General features: G+C 34.0%; 2 protein-coding genes across 14 annotated transcripts in view; one reads left to right on the top strand and one right to left on the bottom strand.

Annotated features, from left to right (window-relative positions):
* LOC106056062 (trifunctional purine biosynthetic protein adenosine-3-like) overlaps positions 1 to 19,743 on the top strand; it is a 32,929-nt gene extending 13,186 nt beyond the window's left edge. For all 4 annotated transcript variants that reach the window (XM_013212630.2, XM_056008152.1, XM_056008153.1 and 1 more), the window contains exons 4-26: positions 367 to 514; positions 878 to 1,058; positions 1,218 to 1,343; positions 4,865 to 4,952; positions 5,798 to 5,883; positions 6,169 to 6,337; positions 6,573 to 6,795; positions 8,153 to 8,390; positions 8,856 to 9,054; positions 10,041 to 10,289; positions 10,929 to 11,128; positions 11,326 to 11,479; positions 12,048 to 12,137; positions 12,815 to 12,957; positions 13,526 to 13,724; positions 14,153 to 14,401; positions 15,153 to 15,355; positions 15,556 to 15,703; positions 15,952 to 16,068; positions 16,639 to 16,775; positions 17,414 to 17,531; positions 18,352 to 18,491; positions 19,052 to 19,743. In XM_013212630.2, the coding sequence (XP_013068084.2) occupies positions 367 to 514; positions 878 to 1,058; positions 1,218 to 1,343; positions 4,865 to 4,952; positions 5,798 to 5,883; positions 6,169 to 6,337; positions 6,573 to 6,795; positions 8,153 to 8,390; positions 8,856 to 9,054; positions 10,041 to 10,289; positions 10,929 to 11,128; positions 11,326 to 11,479; positions 12,048 to 12,137; positions 12,815 to 12,957; positions 13,526 to 13,724; positions 14,153 to 14,401; positions 15,153 to 15,355; positions 15,556 to 15,703; positions 15,952 to 16,068; positions 16,639 to 16,775; positions 17,414 to 17,531; positions 18,352 to 18,491; positions 19,052 to 19,237 (3,791 nt within the window). In that variant the 3' untranslated portion in view covers positions 19,238 to 19,743. The remainder of the gene's footprint in view (positions 1 to 366; positions 515 to 877; positions 1,059 to 1,217; positions 1,344 to 4,864; positions 4,953 to 5,797; positions 5,884 to 6,168; positions 6,338 to 6,572; positions 6,796 to 8,152; positions 8,391 to 8,855; positions 9,055 to 10,040; positions 10,290 to 10,928; positions 11,129 to 11,325; positions 11,480 to 12,047; positions 12,138 to 12,814; positions 12,958 to 13,525; positions 13,725 to 14,152; positions 14,402 to 15,152; positions 15,356 to 15,555; positions 15,704 to 15,951; positions 16,069 to 16,638; positions 16,776 to 17,413; positions 17,532 to 18,351; positions 18,492 to 19,051) is intronic.
* A 3,184-nt stretch (positions 19,744 to 22,927) lies between these two features.
* Positions 22,928 to 24,740, bottom strand: part of LOC106056084 (uncharacterized) — a 96,426-nt gene continuing 94,613 nt past the window's right edge. For all 10 annotated transcript variants that reach the window (XM_056007626.1, XM_013212671.2, XM_056007625.1 and 7 more), the window contains one exon: positions 22,928 to 23,192. In XM_056007626.1, coding sequence (XP_055863601.1) covers positions 22,963 to 23,192 — 230 coding nt within the window. In that variant the 3' untranslated portion in view covers positions 22,928 to 22,962. The remainder of the gene's footprint in view (positions 23,193 to 24,740) is intronic.

The following is a 24,740-nucleotide window of genomic DNA, read 5'->3' as shown; positions in this document are numbered from 1 at the left end:
ACATGTTATTTCTCTGACACCTAATCTCGGATCAAGCTGAAATTTGGCACAATTATTTCTTTTTCCTGACAACGCAAGAATCAATAAAAACAAACAATTAGTTAATTACCTATTGGTATAAATTACTTTGCTTGGTATCTCAAACAAGGAAAAGAAATAGTACTTCACTGAAGTGGTGGTATAAGCTGAATTAGTCCTCTTTATAGATTGTCGTCTGAGGCTTATTACAAATTTCTATTACATGACTGATCCAAACTAATTGATACACTTAATATAATCTGTGTGTTTTAAAAAAGTTTTTTTTTTGTACCTGGTATTTTGATATGAAGATTTTCCACTTATTTTTATACTTTCTAACTGCTTCAGGCATTCCCACATTTGGTCCAACTGCATCAGCAGCTCGAATTGAAGCTGACAAATCCTATGCTAAGCACTTCATGCTGAGACATAACATCCCTACTGCTAGATTTCAGAGTTTTACAGACCCTGATAAAGCCTGCAAGTATATTGTAGAGTGAGTCAATGTCAGGTTATATTTTTTAGACTGTCAATGTGCATTAAAATATGAAACTGCACATGTCTCAACCGTAGACACTGCTAGAAATTTCAACTATGAATGTGAGTTTGGATTTTAAATAAGCAACTAGAGATGAATTTTTCAAAGTTTTTGATAGTATTTTCAATTCCATGAAAAGTTAAAACTTAAGTATTTATCAAATTATAATAACAAAGTTTAAGAGGGAAAACATTCTAAATTTGTCATTTTAATATTTGTTCTAAAAATTGCAATGACAGCATAGGTATTTTTTTTTTATAAGATATATATATATATATATTACTTGATAACTTGTAGACTGACCATATTTTTTTTCTTTAGGGCTGATTTTGCAGCACTGGTTGTCAAGGCTAGTGGCCTAGCAGCTGGTAAGGGTGTAGTTGTTGCTGCTGACAAAAAAGAAGCATGTGAGGCTGTTAAAGAGATGATGACAGACAAGAGGTTTGGTGCTGCTGGAGACGTTGTGGTTGTTGAAGAATTGTTGGAAGGTCCAGAAGTCTCGGTAAATCATTCTCTAGTTTTATTGTCTAACAGCAATAACTAAAATTTTGCAAATATTTTTTCTGTTCAAGCAAAAAATAAACTTTGAAACTTTCGCTTTTTTTTTTTTTTTTTTTTTAATGTAATTTTTTAAAAATGTTCTTTTGACATCTAATGCCAGGTTTTAGCATTCACTGATGGTCATAATGTTCATTTAATGCCTCCGGCTCAGGACCATAAACGTTTATTGGACAATGATCAAGGACCCAATACAGGTGGCATGGGAGCATTCTGTCCTTATCCTGAGGTAATTATTAAAGGACTTGTTTATGATTTTTCTAATTCTTTAATATTCTTATCCTGAGGTAGTTATTATCTGGCTTGTTCAAAATATGCATGCAATATGTGTTTAATAAAATAGAAAAAAAAAGGGTTTGTTTTTTATTTTGCTATTTGTTCTTACTTAGACTTAGGTCCTCCCGCGCCGTTCGGCGCATTGGGCGGCAAGCTGTCTCCATAAAGATCACCTTTTCTAGTCTTTCCCATCTTGTCAGACCTGCAATGAACTTGCACCAAAATAGCCATTAATTAATTTATTGCAGAGAATCGATACTCAAGGAAACTAGACTCATTGCTTATGATTATATTATCTTTAGTTTTGGCAATCACAATATCATACTGAATAACCAGGCTCATTTTTTATAAAGCATGTATCAACTCAATCTGTCTGTTAAAATGTTTGTACACATTTTTTCTCGCACACCCAATCTCGGATGATACTGAAATTTTGCACAATTATTTCTTTTACCTAATAACACAAGAATCAATTAGTTAATGTATTGTTATGACCCTATTGGCGGCGCAAAAGGGTTAACTATAGGCTCAGCTGACACACACGTGAATCACTCAGGTCAGCGGGGCCATGGACAAGGGACAGTACTACGATTACACGATTACACTCAAATATGACCAATGTTATGGTCATGTGATCGAAAGCCTGCGTGTACAAGGACACAGTGTGTAGGAAAGCGGCAGTTCAAGACCGGAGAGCGTCGAGACCGGGACTGTTAGTCGGCCATGAAGTCGGTCCTGGTTGAGTCCTCATGTGTTGATGTACAAGTCCAGAAAGAGAGACAGTAGAGTTTTGTACGGTGATGTACAGAGTGACATTTTAGTTGTTGATGTGTTTGATGCCAATTGTCTAGTATTGGCTGTTACCTACTTATTCACTCATTATTAAAGTACCCAATATTTTGGAGCTCTTGTTGTCAAGTTCTTGATGTGTTGATGTGTTGTGTTGTGTTTAGCAGTGTTTACAGAAGGCCTGAGTAGGAGAGAGAACGTAACACTGGTGACAGAAGTGGGATTTCCTATGGCTTCTGTAAAACTGCTAGATGAACTGAATCTGAAAGAACTGAAACAAGAGCTGAAATGGCGAGGACTGAAGTACTACGAAAGGAGCAACGAAACTCTTAAAGAACGTCTCCGGCAAGCCCTGGTGGATGAAGAGGAAGATCCGAACACGTACCTCTTTGAACTCGAACCTGATGTGGTAGAGCTCTTGATCACATTTCAAAAACAGATGTTGGCTGGCTTTCAGAATGTGATCAAGGGTGACACGCAGAAAGAAACAGGTGAAGAAACAAGAGAAGAGACCGAGACCAATAGTTCAACCAACGCTTTTGCTACAGACGTCCATGACGTGAGTGCCTCCATCAGCCAGATAGAACAAGACAACGCTGTGTCTTACCTCAAGCCTGTAGCTGAGGACATTAAAGACATCTGTCAATCTGTCAGTGCTGATGAGAGGAACTCGAATCCTGATGGCTGCACCCAGATGTTTGGCAAGAACTTTGTGTGTCGAGCTTTGCAGGGAGAACGCCAACTCCAAGGAACCCATCGGCAAGGTCTGCACCCGACAGACGTTTGTCCTGCTGACGAGACCATAGTGAGAAGCCCTGATGATGGTCAAGTAAGTGAACTGGAGCCTGATGCTGAGGATGAGGGTCCTTCGCAAGTCGAATGCTGCCAACTTGCTCCACTAGTTTGCCCTCCGGACAAGCCTGAAGATGATGTGTGCCACTATTTCCCCTCCTGTGGACCTGATATCCATTCCCAAAACCCATCTCTTGAAAGCCCTATGAAACAACCTGATAGGCCAACGATCTTGGCGACCCCTGTCCTGACATCTTATCCCTTCCCATGTGCTGGCTGGCTGCCTTCAGTAGTGAGCGACCGAAGAAGGCGATGGTTGCTGAATCCAAAGTGGATGGCGATGCAACCACGACATCTGTGCAACCAGGTGAAGGTCAACTGGAGCAGAAGGAGAAAGAGACATACGCAGTATACAACCCAGATGGCTCCATCGAGATGGCACTATAAGCCCATTGTCGCCCCCACCGATAGACCTCCTCCTGCATCGATTCAACGCCACTGCCCATGTCGTGTGATAGATTTTGTCCGGGACGGACAAATCTGAAAAGGGGGCAGTGTTATGACCCTATTGGCGGCGCAAAAGGGTTAACTATAGGCTCAGCTGACACACACGTGAATCACTCAGGTCAGCGGGGCCATGGACAAGGGACAGTACTACGATTACACGATTACACGCAAATATGACCAATGTTATGGTCATGTGATCGAAAGCCTGCGTGTACAAGGACACAGTGTGTAGGAAAGCGGCAGTTCAAGACCGGAGAGCGTCGAGACCGGGACTGTTAGTCGGCCATGAAGTCGGTCCTGGTTGAGTCCTCATGTGTTGATGTACAAGTCCAGAAAGAGAGACAGTAGAGTTTTGTACGGTGATGTACAGAGTGACATTTTAGTTGTTGATGTGTTTGATGCCAATTGTCTAGTATTGGCTGTTACCTACTTATTCACTCATTATTAAAGTACCCAATATTTTGGAGCTCTTGTTGTCAAGTTCTTGATGTGTTGATGTGTTGTGTTGTGTTTAGCAGTGTTTACAGAAGGCCTGAGTAGGAGAGAGAACGTAACAGTATTATTTGTTTGATATCTTGAACAAGGGAAGGAAATTGTACTTTACAGATATAGTGATATACGTTGCATTAGTCCCCTTGAGGACTCTTGAATCCTTAGTGAACTTTTTCTTAATGTATTTAAAAAACAATCATGTAAACATTCACCAAGATACCCCCTTCTTCACTCCCCCTTTCCCAACTGGTCCTGACAAGTGATCGGATCATTGCGCACTGAGAAAGCTAAAAGCTAAACGAAAACTAATTGGTAAAAATATTTCTAATCGCCCAAACTTATTATGTCCACAAACATAACTGATCCAAAGTAATTGATACAATTAGACTTAATATGACGTAATAAAGGTTTAAAAAAAGTATTTTTTTTTAAATTTTTTTTTATACATTCATTTGAAAGGTAGCAGTACTATGCATCCTTTGCATTGAAGTAGTATGATTCTGTTGTGTCCACAATGAGGGTCTTAGTGCATTGCAAGCACAAAATTGTAATTTGAAATTAAATTTGTTTCAGGGGTTAGTTTTATATCTTACCTAAATCAAAAATATGGTGCGCACGTTTTTTTGCTGGTTCTGGCAAACAAATCTATATCACATATTCAGGCTATGTATGGCCTGTAATAGTGTCAATCAGTACCAGTTGATGAAAGTTTAATAGTGATGCTTAAAAGAGAAATTTTCTAGCATTAGACAAATGTTTACTTTAAGCCTGATGAAGAAACAGCACTTTATTTGGAATGAGTTTGTTATTACTGTAAAAAAAATTGTTAATGCTTTCTCAGTCAGATTGATTGACCACTTTGTATCAATATTATTATTTTTTTTTTTTTTTCAGCTTTCTCTGTCAGATTTGGATAATATTCAGAAAGAGATTTTAGAGAAAACTGTGAGAGGGATGGCCCAAGAAGGAAGCAGATATGTTGGTAGTGTAGCCTCATTAATATGTTAAAATAAAAAATTTATTTTTGAAATTATTGTTCAACAGAACCCTAAGAGAACTAAAGAAATGTTTATGGGATATATCTGCAGTGTAATAAAACCCTATTTTTTTTTTTTGTGACTGAGCTGAAAGCTGAAAATTTTTCACAAGGAAATAGCTCTTTTTTTTTTCTTTCCTATTTTTCTTACTATTTTGGTTCCTGCTATTCTCTCTTTTTAGAAATAAATGAGCATCCAAAGGAAGATAGTTTGTGAAATAAGCTAAGATTTACCTAACAAACATTTTAACTAGTTTAAATTGTGAAATCATTTGAGATTTACTTTAAGAACATTTCCATCCTTTCAGAATTCTCCCTAAAAATATCGAATCCTGGTGTAGACTGGGATTTTAAATTTCAGGATCCTAGTGTGCCTCTGAGTCCACCCAGCTCTAACAGGTATCTGACATTAGTTGGGGAAAAGTAAAGGCGATTGGTTGTTATCCTGGCCACATGACACCCTTGTTAACTGTAGTTCACAGAAACAGATGACCTTTACATCATCTGTCCCATAGATCTCAAGGTCTGAAAGGGGAATTTAACTTTTTTTTTATACATACTGTGTAGCATTGTGTTACCCTGTATTCAGGCAGTACACTAAAAAATCCATTCCTTCTGCTGTTTTTTCACAGCCTGATTTGTATAAACCACAGACTCTCATCAGAAAGAACAGTTTTTATATGCAAACTGAGCCTTTCACACATCCTATATTGATTACATTTGGCATTAATTTTTGTATTTTTATCATGTTAGGATTGACTATAGATTTTTAATATCCATCTCTAACCCAGGTGTTTTGTATGCTGGCCTTATGTTGACCAAAAGTGGACCTCAGGTCTTAGAATTTAATTGTAGATTTGGGGATCCTGAGACACAGGTGAGGTTTTCTCCTTCCATCCAAGGGAAATGACATTTAAGTAAGACTCAGTACCTAATGCACATCACACAACAAAATACTATTTATTTCATTTATTTTGTTGACATATTAGAGTTAGACCTATGTTTAACATAAAACTTCAATGACTTGTTTCAGTCAAATTTTAGATAGTTGCCTAAACATATGAAATGCCTGCCCCTCTCCACATTTTTGTTTTTAAACCTTTTTCAAACCTTCAGATTTAAAACTTCATGAATAGTTATTCTCTTTTATTTCTTCCATCAGTCTATATTATCTCTGATGACCTCTGATCTTCTGACAACTTTAAAAGCATGTGTTGATGGAGACCTAACCAAGGCTAGACCAACATTTGACACATCAAAGACAGCTCTTGGAGTTGTAGTGGTCAGTGGGGGCTATCCAGAAAATTATAAAAAAGGAATACCCATTTCTGGTAACATTTCAAAATTATAATGTGTACATCATCAAAATTATTTTAGAAAATAACAAACTAAAATCTAATTCAAACACCATCCATCCAACAGGATCAAAATATTATACTTTTCTAGTCTTTAGTATTACTCTGTAATTTATTCAGTGTGATAGCATAGTTGTATGACATGTATTGGAGTGTAGTAATTGTTTTTAGAAAAGTTACTCTTACGATGAAACTTCTTTCCAATGTCCAGGAATATCTGAGGTTGAAAGATCAGGAGGACTTAAAGTATTTCATGCAGGCACAAACCTCAACGAAAATGGACAGGTGGTTACAAGTGGAGGTAGAGTTTTAGCTGTTGTTGCCACAGATTCATCTCTGGTTGAAGCGAACAGAAAGGCTACAGCAGCGGCAGCTAAAATTCACTTTGAAGGAGCCTATTTCAGGAAGGACATAGGCTGCAAATGTTTTAAGAGGTTAACAGATAGTCTAGAACTGCAAATATTTTAGGAGGTTAACAGATAGTCTAGAACTACCAATGTTTTAAGAGGTTAACAGATAGTCTAGAACTGCAAATGTTTTAAGAGGTTAACAGATAGTCTAGAACTACCAATGTTTTAAGAGGTTAACAGATAGTCTAGAACTGCAAATGTTTTAAGAGTCTAGAACTGCAAATGTTTTAAGAGGTTAACAGATAGTCTAGAACTGCAAATGTTTTAAGAGGTTAACAGATAGTCTAGAACTACCAATGTTTTAAGAGGTTAACAGATAGTCTAGAACTGCAAATGTTTTAAGAGGTTAACAGATAGTATAGAACTACCAATGTTTTAAGAGGTTAACAGATAGTCTAGAACTGCAAATGTTTTAAGAGGTTAACAGATAGTCTAGAACTACAAATGTTTTAAGAGGTTAACAGATAGTCTAGAACTACCAATGTTTTAAAAGGTTAACAGATAGTCTAGAACTACAAATGTTTTAAGAGGTTAACAGATAGTCTAGAACTACCAATGTTTTAAGAGGTTAACAGATAGTCTAGAACTACCAATGTTTTAAGAGGTTAACAGATAGTCTAGAACTGCAAATGTTTTAAGAAGTTAACAGATAGTCTAGAACTGCATGGAGATTTTCATTTTCCTTTTTTTTTTTTTTTGTAAACTATGTAATGAGTATTTGTCATTTGAAATTTTTTCCATGTGAAGAAAAAAGATTGTTCATAATAATTGTTTTAATGATAAATAGAAAGATGGTGAGAACAGGATTAAAAGAATGCATTTGTACATTTGTGTGTGTGTGTTTTCATACATTTCATGTTTCCTGATCATTTTATAATAAACCTTCAAAATTGTCTCTAAGAAAAGATATTTACATGATTTTAAGCTAAATTCTGTCATTAGTGTGACTGCAACAATTTGTTGAATATGCTAGAACTATAAATAATAATAGAATATCTGGGGAAAAAAATATGATGCCTGAAAAATAAAATTTGCGTAAATTTCTCATGAATATACACTTTATAGAAATAAACCCATTTTAGACATTAAAAATAAACTACTTTGATCACTTGTTCATGCATAGCACCAAGCTACTAAATTTTGCCATTGTAGTAAAGTGATAGATGTAATTGCATTTTTTTTTTTTAAATTGCAAGTGAAGACTATACTCTTAAAAATAACATTTTGTAGTCATCAGTTTAGACTAATAAAACAATTTAAAAATGTTATATCAAAAGTATTATAGTTAAGTTCATATAATTATCAGTTTGAAAGACATTGACAAAAATTGTTCACGAGAAAAATATTTTGAAGTCATTAACAAGTTTACTGTATCACGCAGGAGCTCGCCAGCTCTATCCAATCAGAGTGAGGAAGGACTACAGTACAAGGACTCTGGTGTTGACATTGAAGCTGGGGACTACCTTGTGGATGTTATCAAACCTCTGGCTAAAATGACCAAGCGGTCAGGCTGTAATGCTGACTTGGGAGGTTTTGGTGGCATATTTGACTTGTCGGATGCTAAGCTTTCTAAATGTATCTTGGCGTCTAGGACTTGGGGAGTTGGTCCCAAATTGAGGGTAAATAGAATATTGTTATCATCCATTACAGTTCATTGTCTATCTAATATCTTCATCAGAAAACCTGAAAATGTGTACTTTTTAACAATCTAGAATTTTAATAAATTTATATAAATATATTTTTAAAAAAGGAATTATTTTCTTAAGATTTATTTTAAAAATGGAGTAAAAAAAAACATTTAAAAAATACAGTTATAATAAAAACTAAGTTCTGCTAAAATATGAAAAGTTTGTTTTATGAGCAAATAATTTAGATGAGTACAGTGCAGAAGCAATTTAAAAACAAATTAAAACAGTACAGTGAAGTGCACATGTAGAGATGATTTTATTAACTTTGTAAGTGGAAAATCAATAAATGTGAGAGAATATTGAAATGACATACTACACTGTAAACAATTTATACTTATGAAACAAAATATTTGTTTTGAAATAACATGTTTTCATTTTTTAAAAATAACAAAATAGTTTGCTGAAAATCTTGGCCATCATTACAACATTGGATTTGACCTGATGGCACAGTGTGCTAACCATCTCATCACAATTGGAGCAGAGCCTTTGTTTTTCCTGGACTACTATGCTACTGGCAAGCTAAGCGTTCCTCACGCAGAGGAAGTGATTCGTGGAGTGGCAGATGCATGTCTAGAATCTGGTTGTGCATTAATTGGTAATTTGTTGAATATCTTTTAAAGAAATTATTTTTTTAGGATAGAGTAGGTAAAGATTTCCTTATCCAATTAATTATCCAAGCTCTACAGCAATGATTAGCTTCACTTCACATCAAAGTTTAAAAAAAATGTCCTTGCTTTGCTGGGATTAACACAATTATTACAGGGTTTGTTTAGAATTGAATTAACATTGATTGAGACAATAATGATAGGCTTTCCAACTAAAGAAAAAAAAGTGAAAGCTTCTTAATTGAAGAATGTGTTCAGGATATTGGTTATTACTGATAAAGAGAGTTGTAGCTCGTAGACTCTATGCTGCATTTTAAGGAGTTGGGTAAGGCAAAGAAAATAGCTAAAAAAAATGTTCATGACTTATTAGCAAAGTAGAGTTCGCTGTTTGTAATAACATTGATTAAGAAAAGAACTATTTAAAATTCTCATTTGACTGCCCAGGATTGAGTCAAAACCTGAATAAAATCTTCTTGAGTTTTACACTTACAACTTTGATATGAAGATATCTATTAATGTAATACCCTTAAGTATATGTTAGCCTTGAATGAAACAAGATGAAAGCCTTGGTAATAGCTATGGTTGGAACGTCACCAGGATGTAGCACTATGTGCTGCAACTGCTTAAGGGTCATTAGCTCCTGATTTTTCCTTTGGAGTGACTTTTTAAATCCCATGTTTAGATATAGCCCCAAGGCAGCGGATGTTTGGATTCCAAGTTTTCCTTCTCCTAGGTGGGTAGAAAGCCAAGGCTAACAAGCCCCTCCTACCCACAGCTTTGTTTCATTTCTCTTAGTTTATTCTAAGTTCAACTAAATTTGTAACAACAGCAATGAAAGGATATTCTTTTTTATCTCAAAGTTAAATAAGAACTCTTGCTCTGTTTTTGACTTTTTTTTTCTTTACATCTAATGAGACCAGACTTATTAGCATGACTAGTCTAAAACAATAATGTAAGAGCCAATTTTCATGTTCAGGTGGTGAGACTGCAGAGATGCCTGGGATGTACAGAGGGCAGGACTACGACGTTGCAGGTATCGCCATTGGTGCACTATGTGAAGACCAGTGGAAACTAGGTCAGCCGAGTCTTGTGGCGGGGGATGTGGTGCTGGGACTGACTACCAGTGGACTCCAGCATCAAGATTTTGAGATTCTTCAGGACATTTTGACCCAGAACTGCATGAGTGTGCACAAAGTAAAGGGAGTTAATGGTGGCATGACATTAGGTAAACCTTCACTTATTTTTGTGGTTGTCTACACTAGTTGACAATCTCATTCTAAATGTACCCTTGTGGTAGCTGTGAAGGTCTTGAAGTAGGTTTTTGGCTCAACAAAAGGCCCTGAGAATGGATCATGTTGAAAATATTTTTTCTATGTGTTAGGGTTCTTCAAGCTTCAATTGGTTTCCATATTCTGAAGAGTAAATAGGATCTTGGTTTAAACTTTTCATTGCTAAATAAAACCAAATTTGCACTTTCTTTAATATTAATTTAAAAACAATACATAATTCTAACTTATTTTCAGGTTCCTTTAAAAATTCACACGGTTATAATTTAAAATTGTTTTCTAATAAAGATTTGAAGCAAGTTTCACTTTGAACATTGAACAAAAAAAAAAAAACAACAAACATAAAAAATCCCAAAAGAAAAACCATATAAAAATGAATCCACACATTTAAAAAAATGTATTTAATAAGACTTTTTTCTGCATTGTAGTAATAAGGATGCCTAAAAATATTTTTTTATTGTCTCATTGTCTCTAGTTTTAAATTATTTTTTATTTCTATGGTTGATTAATTATTTACTAATGTGAAACAATTTAACAATTATATTATAGAATCAATATTTTGACTGTATATTGTTGAGGTGAGGAAATCTTAGTGCCACCCAAAGTTTATGTCAAGCCTGTCCTCAAGCTGGTGCAATCCAGAAAGGTGAAGCGTTTTATCTATGTCAGTGATGGTCTGACTGAGACTGTCAGCAGAAGTCTGTCACATGAAGCCTGTGTTAAAATAGATGCTCTTAAGTGGTCTGTTAAACCAGTTTTTGGTTGGATGTCTGCCTTAGTGAGTCAGATTTTTATTCTATATTTCTTTATTAAGATATGTGAAATACGGTACTTTTAAAAACAAAATACATTAATTAATCTGACATGGTCTCTTATTGGTGTGAATGAAAAACTTGCGCTAGCATATTTAAACATATCTTTTGCAGCAAATTAAATACAGCTATCTCTCCTTGTTCTTTGTATTATCTTATTTAGGCCTGCCTTTCCCCGGATCAAATGGCTGCTTATAGCAGCTGTGGCCTGGCTGCTCTAATGATAGTGGCAGAATCTGATGTGACCAGTATTCACGAAGCTTTGTCTGACTTCAACATAGATAGTAAAGAAATTGGCATTGTGGGGTATAAATCAGGTGATTGTCATTGGTCCTTTAACATTCAAAACTAAGAATGGATGAATAGAAAGTAATGTCTTTGAAGATTAATTAACCTCTTTATATGATTTGATAATAAAGTTTGTTTTTTTATTAATCAAAGTATAAAGGGAGATGAAATGGGAAAACACAAATCAAGAAATGCCGTTAGTGACCCTCTGCAACAAAATGAGTTAATATGGGCTAAAAGTACTCCAATATTGTATGCAATCTACTAACAGACCCACTTAGTAAATTTCCTACATTTTAACTTCAAAAATTTTTTTTGTAATATTGAAAATGTAAAGTGGTTTGAATTGGCTATCAAAATTAATATTTAACTAATATTGAATTGTATTGATCGAACTTAGTGTTAGTGTTGTATTCTATTGTATCTAGAAATAATCTTTTTAACAGTAGGAACAGTGATGAAAATCTTTTGAATGTGATAGTCTGTTTACAAATGTTTCAAAAATGTTAGTTGTTTCATAAATGTAAACATTTAGAAAAAGTGCACTACCTCATTTGTAGTAGATCTTATTATATCATTTAACAATTATTTTGTCAGGGGACTGTAAGCAAGTTGTTATTGACAATCTTGAGGCTGCTCTGGAGAAAGCCAAGAATATTGCTTACCAACATGCTCCAGAAAACTTTGGTATGTTTGAGTCCCCCTAATACCTATGTTTTATTTATTTTCATTATCTTTACACAGCCGCAATAGGGGTACTTAGAAACACAAAACTGCAGCTGTCCAGGAAAGTTAAGCTTAATATATATAGAAAAACACAGCGACAACAAAAGCACTTGTCTTCTTCCACAAAACCACTAACTCCAACCTCTCACAAAGCTCTCCCTGTCTTACAAAATATTACAACATTCAGTCCACATAATGTGCCTACTGCTCACATTCTTACCCTGGGAAAATATAAACAAAGGAATTTAACTCTTCCATAAGTTATTGAAATTCTGTTAACCTATACACTAATTCCTTATTTACTTATGTCTCAGCAATTGTAAGTTAGCATATGCAGTTGACCTAAACATTATTTATTAAGTATGATTTAATTTATAAATGACTAGCAAAACATCTCAGTATTTAAAAAGAATATGCGCCTCTTTTTTAAAAATGAGAATTGAACTGTATTACGTTCTACTAATATAGATAATATTAATTTGATTATTATAATTTAGAATATTTGTAAACTCAGACATTTGTATTTGTTCAATTTGTTTTGTAGTTTAGTTGTAATGATTTATGTAAAAAAACAACAACTATTAATTAGCCTGCCAATATCTCCAGTATAAAGGTATTTAAACTGTTTTGCCCTATAGTGAGAGAACCTGTGTCCAGTTTGTTACTCTCTCAGCTGGACTACATCAAGACTACACTTCCTCCTATGTATGACCTCACAACTTTGAATCTCCAAGAACCAGTGTTGGTCTCAGGTACTGATGGGGTCGGAACCAAATTGAAGGTAAAAATCAACTCTTTTTACATGTCTTATTTTGTCTAAGTAATCCAGCTGTTGTTTATGAACATTTTTAGATTAAATCTTCAAAAAGAAAATCGCCAACTAAATAAATAAAAAAATCCTACTTACTCAAGTATCATGCAATGTATATAAGACACATATATAAAAAATCACTAGTTATAGTTGCAGCGTAGAGGGCATTCTAAATATTTCTTTAACATCCTTTGTTCCATGAGGTATAGTGTGCATAAACAAAAATTATAATAGTTTCTGTAGTTGACAAGTAGATCTTTGTTTATATGGTCAGGACATCAATCAGCCATCTTATCTCTTGCTAACAAATATAAGATACCCACCATAGCTGGAGTTTTTTTTCTAAAATTCTAACCTCCACTGAAACATGTATTTGAGGCTCTTTACTTTTGTTGTAGGGGTGATGTGACAGTTGGTGTAACCTAAGTGGACTATCAAACTAACCAAAATGTTTTGCACAATTTCAGATTTATAGGATCTGTTATTGGGTGTTAATTGATTGTTATTATCTATTACATTCATTCAATTTTCCTTACAGATAGCTCAAGCATTAAATCACCACTCGACTATAGGACAGGATCTTGTTGCAATGTGTGTCAATGATATTCTGGCCAATGGCGCTCAGCCCCTGTTCTTCACATGCTATCTCGGCATTGGACGCCTAGACCCTGATTTAATAGAGGCTGTGCACAAAAGTGTTTCAGTTGGTTGTGACATTGCTGGATGCAATCTTGTTGGTTAGTTTTATGATACAATTACCTTAAGATTGTTTGTATATTTTAAAGCTGTTTAAATTTTTTAGTCATTAAATCTTTTTAAAATACAATACTATATGGTATGCGCACTGGACTGTCATTCGAGCTTTTCAATGATCCCTGGTTCATACCCTGCCCGCTGCCTTCCCCCGTTGTCTTACGAAAGGTTTAGACTAGGAAGTAATCTTCAACTCAGAAGGAACATCCCAAACTTAAAACGATTTTATAAACATTTTTAGAATTAAATGTAACATTCTTTTAATTAAGACAACCAAAAAAAAAAAAACCACTTAGTTTTTAAATGAATGAAATCACAGAATTATTTGATTTTGAAATTGTTTGTAAAACAACCCATAAACCTTGCATTGATTTTGATTAGTTTACTTTTTTTCTTTTGCTTTTTCTTGTAGAGGAGCATATCTCTCATCTTCCATCTATATACCAAGGAAGTGTTTATGATCTGGGAGGGTTCTCAGTTGGTGTGGTGGAGAAGTCGAAGATGATTGCCTCTGGAGACAGTATTCAGGAAGGAGATGTGGTCATTGGCTTGCCATCTAGTGGCCTCCACAGCAATGGGTTCAGTCTTGTCCGAAAAATTGTAGAAGTTCACAATTTGAGATTTGACATGCCTTGCCCCTATGGGATGCCAGGAACACTTGGTGAGTCATGCCTTACAGATAATCTTAATTAGGTCACTTTATTATTATCATATTTCTTTTTAAAAACTCAAAGCTATGTATAAAAATAATTTATCTAGTCTGATAGTTGACACTGTCTGTTTCATTTTGTATATAAAGATTCTATAATCAGTCACCAGCTTAAAAGTAAAGGTTTAATATTACTTGCCCAAGAAGTTTAAATTTGTGTTAGGATGTCCATCCAGGTTAAAATATAATATTTATTTTAACATTTGGGGCCTTGAGATATAATTTAATCCAGCTAGTTAAATCATCTGGGTGCATCCATTGTCTTTATAGACAGAAGGAGCCATATAGTACATAGTATTTTCCTTATGAGACATTTTGGTACATGGGCATAAATAGTTTCATTGATCAGTATATAATTAGGTTGTTGTGAGGCTAGTTTAGTCACCACCTATTGCCTTATATCTAACATACATCTCATACTTAGGGCACTTAAGTCCTCAAGAACATCCTCTTATACTAATATCCATCAGACATTAGAATCTGAAACATTTGGCCCAGAACTTATAGAATATCACTCATTTTATCTACTTAGGTTTGATTATTAAGAAAAAAAAAAGAATTATTAAAATAGAACTCTTTCTGAAACCGATTGGAAAAATTAAGTTAGATATTAGAAAATATAACCACAATAAAAATAATTGTTATTTGTTTTTTAAGTACACTCTTTATTTATTGTTTTTAATTTTTAACTTATTTTATACAGGTCAAAATCTTTTGACGCCAACAAAAATTTATGTCAAGACAGTTCTGCCAGCCATTCATTCTGGAAAAGTCAAGGGCTTTGCACACATTACTGGTGGCGGTTTGACTGAAAACATTCCAAGAGTTCTTCCCCCAAATGTTGGTGTCACATTGGATGGTTGCAAATGGCCAATGAAACCAGTGTTTGGCTGGCTGCAGTATATGGTAATCATCTCTAGAACAATAAAGATAATTTGAAAAAAAAATTCATTAATGTGTACTAGTTTTTCAAGTGCAATTGTTGTGTTGCTATTTTTTTTTATATTTTTTTTTTACATGTAATAGTTTGATAATTTAGATGTTTAAGTATTAGAATAAATCCTCTTTCAATTTTCATAAATGTATATATGTATTTGCCTTATTAGGGTAAAGTAACTGAAAATGAGATGGCAAAAACCTTCAACTGTGGTCTTGGTGCAGTTTTGATTGTGAATAAAAGTGATGTTGATGATGTGTTGGCCTTGATGCCTGATAGTGGGGCTGTTCAAGTGGGTCAGGTTGTGAGTCTTTCAGGTGAGTTTCAAATAAGTAGAAAACTATCACTTGCTAAACCTGGAACAAACCTTTATTTATTTACGTAGACAAAAAGGTTTTGTAATAATTTCTATATTTTAATATAATTTCTATACTTTAATGCATCTAATAAAAAAAATATCCATCAAGTCTAATCTGTTTAATATTAGTTTAAAGAAATATGCTGATATCTATTTATTATTTTATATTTTTTGAAATTTTAATATTAACTTTTTTTTTAATCACAGAAAAGAATACAGAAAAAGTTGTTATTGAAAATTTACAGAGCTCTCTGAGCAACAGTTGGCTCAGACCCAAACTTCCAGTCACCAAAAAAAGAGTTGGCGTTTTAATATCTGGCTCAGGTAATTGGAAAAAATTGTATAACTCCATACATGTTAATCTATATTTATTTTGCATACTTTTAACATTTTTATTTGACTTTCTGTGATCGTTGTTTTACAGATGGTTGTTTTCTACTTTCTATTCACCATAGATATTCATTTCTAACAAATTTGACTATTTTTCTTACTTAGTAAAATCTTTTTATATTCATTTTCATTATATAATTTCATAGACCTTTAATTTCTGTTTAGGCTGAGAACTGTATAGATACATTATTATTTAAAGACAGAAAAAAAAATCTATATAAAAAGATATATAAAAAAAAAAATTAGAATGTAATTTGTAATTTCCTTTTGTGTTGTGGTCTTCACTAAAATCATAATTATGTATTCATGAAAATTATCTCATGTAATTAAAAAGTGATTAACCATTTTACCATTTCAGGATTTAAATTAGACATAATGACAAGTGAATAAAAGAAAGTGCTTTCATTATTAATGAATTCATATTATATTTGTATTTGTACTTCTTTGTTTCTGTATTTATTGAGTTTTAGACTTCTCAAACATGGTCTTTTATGTTCTGTGTAGGGACCAACTTACAGGCTTTGATTGATCACACTCAGAACAAGGCTATTAACTCTTCAGCTGAAATAGTCTTGGTCATCTCCAATGTTCCCAATGTTGCTGGTCTACGTCGAGCAGAGAGGGCAGGAATTAAAACTTTGGTATGAAGCAGTTACTTTCATTATGTATCAGCAGTGTCTTCAAGATAATGAAACGTACATTAACCTATCAACATGACAAAGCTGACTTGGTGTGGGCAAGTTAGATCACAAGGAGACACAATAAGAAGGCTTTGTTAAAATTTCATCTTTGTTAACTTCAAGAATAATAGGATGCGACGGATGTCCAATTTAATACTAACAGTTTTAGAAGTAAAAGGAATTGCAATTTAACTTTCAACAAGCTAACATTTCAAATATTTTGCTATGAAATCAGATTATTATCTCATTTTTTTTCTTTATTAAACCTGGTAAAAAAAATAATTTAAATGTTAAAAAACTTAAAAATGTGTATCACTCAATTGAATGTAATGGTTCCTTATGAAATCAGAAGATATGGGCATAGGAAACTCTTGTACTGTTCTTGTTGTGCACATGGGGAGGGGAAAAAAAACAAAAAGCTTGAACCTTTTTTTTTTTTCTTTAAAATTTCTACTCAAATAACACAATGACCTGTCTATAAGAACATTGTATGTGCATCTCTCTTTATACTAGTAGTAGCTGTAATGTTTTCATGTACATAAAATTATTTTATATCTAATGAGAACTCCCCTGTTTATATTTGTTTGTGGTGTGTTTAGGTGATTGATCACAAGAATTATAAGTCAAGGTCAGAGTTTGACAGCGCAGTTGATGACCAGCTAGTACAGCACAAAATTGAGCTGGTCTGTTTGGCTGGATTCATGAGAATTTTAACTGGTAGGTTGTTTGTTCCTTTTTATCTCCCCTTGTTACAACCAATTACAGGATAGGAAGGAGTAGAATGTGTCGGCCACTGCATGTTGTGTTCAGCAGCTGCTTTTGTTATTGCTTTTGACCATCACAAAGGAGATACAAGATACCCCATGACAAAAAACAGACACAAGAACTCCTTTGTTCCCCTGGCAATCAAATCATTAAATACTATCTAATACAAACATTTCACATATTTGATTGAAACTAGTTCTATGCTGTAGTTGTAGTTACAATGTTTTGTTATGTGTAATGTAAAATTGTAAGACATTGCCTCATGGGTAATAAAGTTATTAAAATTATTTTTTTTACGAAATTTGAATGCCTTTATCCAATATTATAGTTGGGGAAATGTATTTTCTTAATTTGAAGCAATAAAATGTAAATTAATTTTTATTTTTCATCTTCCAAACATTTTACAATATTGTAAGTAAAAAATTTTGTATCATAAATAGAAATGTGCGGTGCAGTCACTGTGTTGTAAAGTGCTTGGCTTCCAAATTGAGGGTCCCAGGTTTTATTCCGGGTGAAGACTGGGATTTTTAATTTTGTGATCTTTAGAGTGACACTGAGTCCACCAAGCTCTAATGGGTACCTGACATTAGATGGAGAAAAGAAGAGGCCTTGGTCATTATGCTGGCCACATGACACCCTCATTAACCATGGGCCACAGAAACAGATAAGTTTTACATTATCTGAGCTGCCTGATAGATCACAAGGTCTGAAAGGGGAACTTTACTATAGAAAATGTGGATGATAATCTTTGTTGTAATTTTTATCATTTCAGGAGAGTTTGTCAACAAATGGTCTGGAAGAATGTTAAACATACATCCTTCCTTGTTGCCGTCTTTTAAAGGAGCGCATGGGCAAAAACTTGCTCTTGAGGCAGGGGTTCAAATCTCTGGATGTTCAGTACATTTTGTTGCTGTAAGTATCATATATTTTTACCTGTAACATAGTTTTCATTGAAAACTTGAAGTAATTTAGGCTCCCCCTTAACTATTGAATTGTCTGGTATGGGAGCAGTTATAAAATTGAAACAAAACCAGATTTGTTTTTTTAATGTAACTCTTACATCTTCCATTTTTCATATTCTTTTTTTCTATTCCTCTGTGATTATTTGATTTTGGTCTCTCAAGTCAAAGTAATATTTTATACAGGGTACACATTTGTACCTTAGTATATAAAGTGTTATTACATTTCCTAAGCACGTAGGATATTACCGGTACTTTGAAAAACTAGTTTCTAAAATAATTTCTTTATTTCAGATTTTATGAAATGTTAGAACTTAGTATCCTCCACACTTGTTACTATGATTAACTTTTTTTTTACATTGTGACTTTGACAGCAAATTATTTCCTTAATTCATCTGCTAAATTTAATTCACTGAAATTTTTCTGTCTCATTTTTTATCTATTGTAATAGACAAAGGTCATTCCAAAAATAAGATACTTTGGCGAATGTAGAGTAATTTCAATGTTTTTCAGGAGGAAGTGGATGCTGGTGCCATCCTTGTTCAGCGCAGTGTTCCTGTTTATCCTGGCGATACAGTGGAGACTCTCTCAGAACGCATCAAGACAGTGGAGCACGTGGCTTACCCCAAAGCACTGGAGCTTGTGGCTAGCGAGCAGGTGCAGCTTGGGAATGATGGGAAATTGGTTTGGAACTGGTGAGAGATAAGACAGGGTTGTTTGCTGGTAGTTTTGGTTTCATGTGTTGTGGCTAAACTTGTTGGTCGATGAATTCATTCTCTTTATTTTTGCTTAAACAGAGAAGCTTTACTGATTAGCAAAGAACATTTGAGTCTTAATGTTATGCTTGTTGTTATAGCGTTGTTACCAAACTGTTTGATGAGAAAATGAGAAATCTGTCAAGTTTTTTTTTTTATCATATTAGGTGGATATAAGAGTTAATAATGTGATGTTTGCCAATTGGCTTCTTATGATGTCAGAATTTATTGCCTAATGGTATTAGTTAGGGTGGATTACCTTTAAATGTTTTTATCTTAAGTCATTCTGATGCAGATTTTGTTACTGATTCTTGTTTTTATTTCTTTTCATTTTCCATTAACTCATTTCCTGCCATTGTCTAAGACAGCTGTATATGAATTTAGTTCCCATTTTTTTTGGTGTTTGTCAACTTTTAGAAGCAGTTCTTCAAGACATTTCTTATAGCTCACTACAAAATGATCAATCATGATTAGTTATTTTCATTTTGCTTTATTTTTATATTCAATAGTTGGGTTGATAAAAACTTTGCCCTCACCTATTGAGGCATGTTGAAATGTAAACACTTGAAGTATTTATATGCATTGATTGCCTCTTGATTCTCTTCCAAAAATTTTTTTTGTCTTCTCTATTAAGCATTATGGTCAATACGTATATGTTTTTTAATGAAGAGCTTTTTATTGCATTTATTGAATTCTTGTGAAAGAATTTAACCATTTTAAACGTATGACACACAAAGAATTATTAGTTGGTTTAATTGGTATTGATTGGTTCATATATGTGTTACTTACTAGCTAACTGCTGTAAATTCTGATATTATTTGTATGACTTACATCTATTTTATTGATCAGTATACATTCAATATTGCATTGCTTTACAAATTTTTAAAGAATATTTTTGTTTGTTTGTTCCCAAAGCTGTTCATTTGAATGCAATGATATTATTAGAACCAAAGTTGCTTTTCCTTTTCACATATCCAACATCCAGCAGTATTTTGTCTTTTTGTTCACCTACTAAAAGAGCTTCTTCTTATAAACAGATAACTTTTTTTATATTCCTGCAGGGAATGTTGGTAGCTAGGAATGGAACACAAATAATCTCATTGACATTTTTAAAGGCATAAGATATGACTAGCTCCTGTAGTATCCTATACTAAAGTCTAAAAAATAAACATTGATTTTTTTTTTTAGAGAGAATATAAAAAAAAGTCAACAATCCCTTGCAGACCTTGCAATCTATGGAAAAGAGGATGTCAGGTACCCATTAGAGTTGTTTGGACTTGTGGGTACCCTGGAAAAAAAAAACCAAATTCAAAATCCCAGTCAATATTCAAACCTGAGAAACCTTGGTTCAGATACCAAGCAATTCACTCCCCTTTTATAGAAAAGCAATTATATTTACTACACTGTCATAACAAACATTTGATGATTTAATTTGTATTTACAATGTATAGAGTACGTCATCTCATTTTCATTTTTTTTCTCAAATCCAACATCATTCATCATTCACTAAGCGCAGGGGTGTCAAACTCAATTGCTAGTGGGAGCCACATGTAACTATTGTAAGACTTCAGGGCCAGAGATAACAAGTACAATGATTAGGCTTTTAATTCTTGTTGTTGAAAACAAGGTTTACATTTGCAGACATAACAAATGTGTATTTCCTTAGAACAACTGTACATCTGCCTTCCAAGAATTGTATACTTTCTGCTGTGATGATCTGTAAATTCTAAAAATACTTCTCAGAACTTGGCAACTGATGAAGTTTTGTTTCATTACTTTTGTTTAATCATTAGAAATTAAAAAAACAACTAAAGGGACTAAATTAAGTCTCCTAATCACACTGGATCACATTTGACAAAAGAATTTCTGATGTGTAGCAAGTACAGTAAGCTGACATTTGAGTGTTTTAAGTAAAACATTCCTTCTACTGTCATGGATATTTTACAGTTAAATAAAACAATTAGTTTTAACATCAACTGGATCTTTGTATCAGAATACATTTTTAAAAAATTTTTTCATTTTTAAATTATAGACGGCAACTGTAGTAATTATGTACAAAACTGCACGGGGCAGTTGTTGGTCAATATGGCTTGTATATTTTGATATCAAAAAAGAGAAACAAAAAATGTTTGTATGGAATTCAAATCTGAGCAGAAGTCAATAATTGAGGCTTTAATGGGTAATAAAATAGTCAAGATATAATCATAATACACGTCACCAACTTTTTCAGTTGAAACGCAGTAGAGTAGAGAAAAAAACTCATTGCTAACGGTTCTGCCTGAAGATTAACATTTAGTGTCAAATCAATGACTTGAAGCATAATAGTAGAGGCTAAGAAAAATGTCTTCAATTAGTAACCAGTTTCTAACAAGTCAGATATGTCAAAACACTCAATGCAGTAGAAACTGATTTCATCTTATATTCTTTTATCAATTATTAATCATAAGTTGGACTTTTGAACAATAACATTTTAAAAAATATACCCTATAGTATGAAGTCTGGTAAACATTTAAATTACAAATTCATTGTTTTTAGAAATTCTTGCTGACCCAAGAGTTGGACACCCTTGCCTTAATATATTCATTTCAAAGCTGTTTTTGTATGTGTGTTGAGGAAGTAAGTGAGAATGTGTATTCCACAACTCAGGGAGATTTCCATTTATCTAAACAATGTGAAGGTCATGAAAACTTTGTTTGCAGCCCACACTCAAAGAAAGGATCAAGTTTGAAAGAGTGTCTTGAAATATTTGAAATGTCTGAATACGGAGTTATGAATTCAGCTCATTAAATATCATTTAAATAAAATGCTCTTGACTTATGTTGATTTGTGTGCTAAATTAAAAAAAAAAAAGTTGCCTATATATAGATCTATATGTTGGTTGCCATCAAGCCGGTTTTTCTTCTTGGCTCCCTTCTATATTTGTATATTTATACTGCAAATGTATGCAAAGAGTTGACACTCAAAACTAATAGTCCCCTTGTGTTGTCAAAGTTGTACCGGTGTAGGTAGGTATATTTATTGTCACCGGAGTCTTCATTAGTACGTCAGAGCACTAAAGCTACTTCTGAGCAGACGATATCAGTAGGACAACAAAGTGTGATTTAGATCAAACTATCAAACATGCCCTGTCTGATTTCTTCAATCCATGTGATGACAAAAAGAAGTATCTTGTTAAATTTGGGTAAAAAAAAATCGATTTTATAGCAAATTTAGTGTGTCTTTAGTTAAAAAGCCATAACAATGAAATCATATTTCCCGTCAAAATGCTGTACTTGTCCGCGCTAATATTAAGCAATTAGGCCTACAGCACAGGGCTCAAGGGTAACATCCATTTCAAGTTTGAAAAATGTATTCAAAATAATGAAAATATGAATATTTTCTACATCTTTTTTTGTTTTACATTGTGGGTCCACTAAACACATGTTTAAATGTTTGCTTCATGTATTTCTATAAGAATATGATTTGATATACACGAGTGTATTAGACGCATACAGTTATTCCTTTTATAACCTCTAGAGGTCACATTCTTTTGTGTGATTGATGTTTTGGGTCTAAAGGACTCGAATCATAAAACTCAATGTCCATTGGGCAAACATTTAAAAAAAAACAAAAAAAAAAACTACAACGCACTAGACAAACTTGTGATGTTTTTAAAGTGATGCCAACTCTTTATTCTACCCATCCCATTTTCTGTGACTTGTTCTCCACTGGCAAGGTGCTCTTGTAAGACTTTGAAACCGGGGGGCCAGGAAACGGGCACGGAATGTAGTGAGGCACAGTTATCAGCTCGCATCTGTTGCTGGGGTCATCGGTGTCGTCTTCTGGTGGGGCGTAGTTCTGAATGGTGAAAGGGTGGTCACGTGGTTTAGGGTACGGCACCAGGTGGTAGGTTGTAGGAGCTGCAAAGAAGAAAGGGAAGTCGTCTGCTGATAGTGTTTAAACAACCTTCTTACAAGATCAAGTCAAGGTAGCATTAGCAATGTTAGACAAACAGTCACAGCAAGATGGTCATCTTAGGTTTAAAAGCTCCGTTAAACATGGCATTATTACAGGTCTCTGAATAGCAACTTACTAATGTCTCTTACAGCCTGACATTATTACAAGTCTCTGGATAGCAACTTACTAATGTCTCTTACAGCCTGACATTACAAGTCTCTGGATAGCAACTTACTAATGTCTCTTACAGCCTGACATTACAAGTCTCTGGATAGCAACTTACTAATGTCTCCTACAGCCTGACATTACAAGTCTCTGGATAGCAACTTACTAATGTCTCCTACAGCCTGACATTACAAGTCTCTGGATAGCAACTTACTAATGTCTCCTACAGCCTGACATTACAAGTCTCTGGATAGCAACTTACTAATGTCTCCTACAGCCTGACATTACAAGTCTCTGGATAGCAACTTACTAATGTCTCTTACAGCCTGACATTACAAGTATTTGAATAGCAACTTACTAATGTCTCTTACAGCCTGACATTACAAGTCTCTGGATAGCAACTTACTAATGTCTCTTACAGCCTGACATTACAAGTCTCTGGATAGCAACTTACTAATGACTCTTACAGCCTGACATTACAAGTCTCTGGATAGCAACTTACTAATGACTCTTACAGCCTGACATTACAAGTATTTGAATAGCAACTTACTAATGTCTCTTACAGCCTGACATTATTACAAGTCTCTGGATAGCAACTTACTAATGTCTCTTACAGCCTGACATTATTACAAGTCTCTGGATAGCAACTTACTAATGTCTCTTACAGCCTGACATTATTACAAGTCTCTGGATAGCAACTTACTAATGTCTCTTACAGCCTGACATTACAAGTCTCTGGATAGCAACTTACTAATGTCTCTTACAGCCTGACATTATTACAAGTCTCTGGATAGCAACTTACTAATGTCTCTTACAGCCTGACATTACAAGTCTCTGGATAGCAACTTACTAATGTCTCTTACAGCCTGACATTACAAGTCTCTGGATAGCAACTTACTAATATCTCTTACAGCCTGACATTATTACAAGTCTCTGGATAGCAACTTACTAATGTCTCTTACAGCCTGACATTACAAGTCTCTGGATAGCAACTTACTAATGTCTCTTACAGCCTGACATTATTACAAGTCTCTGGATAGCAACTTACTAATGTCTCTTACAGCCTGACATTATTACAAGTCTCTGGATAGCAACTTAGTAATGTCTCTTACAGCGTGACATTACAAGTCTCTGGATAGCAAATTACTAATGTCTCTTACAGCCTGACATTATTACAAGTCTCTGGATAGTAACCTACTAATGTCTCTTACAGCCTGACATTATTACAAGTCTCTGGATTGCAACTTACTAATGTCTCTTACAGCCTGACATTACAAGTCTCTGGATAGCAACTTACTAATGTCTCTTACAGCCTGACATTATTACAAGTCTCTGGATAGCAACTT

Source organism: Biomphalaria glabrata, chromosome 13 (genome assembly GCF_947242115.1).
Source record: "Biomphalaria glabrata chromosome 13, xgBioGlab47.1, whole genome shotgun sequence".
Taxonomy (NCBI): domain Eukaryota; kingdom Metazoa; phylum Mollusca; class Gastropoda; family Planorbidae; genus Biomphalaria; species Biomphalaria glabrata.
Note: the sequence above shows the minus strand (reverse complement) of the source record. Positions and strands in the feature narration are given on the sequence as shown.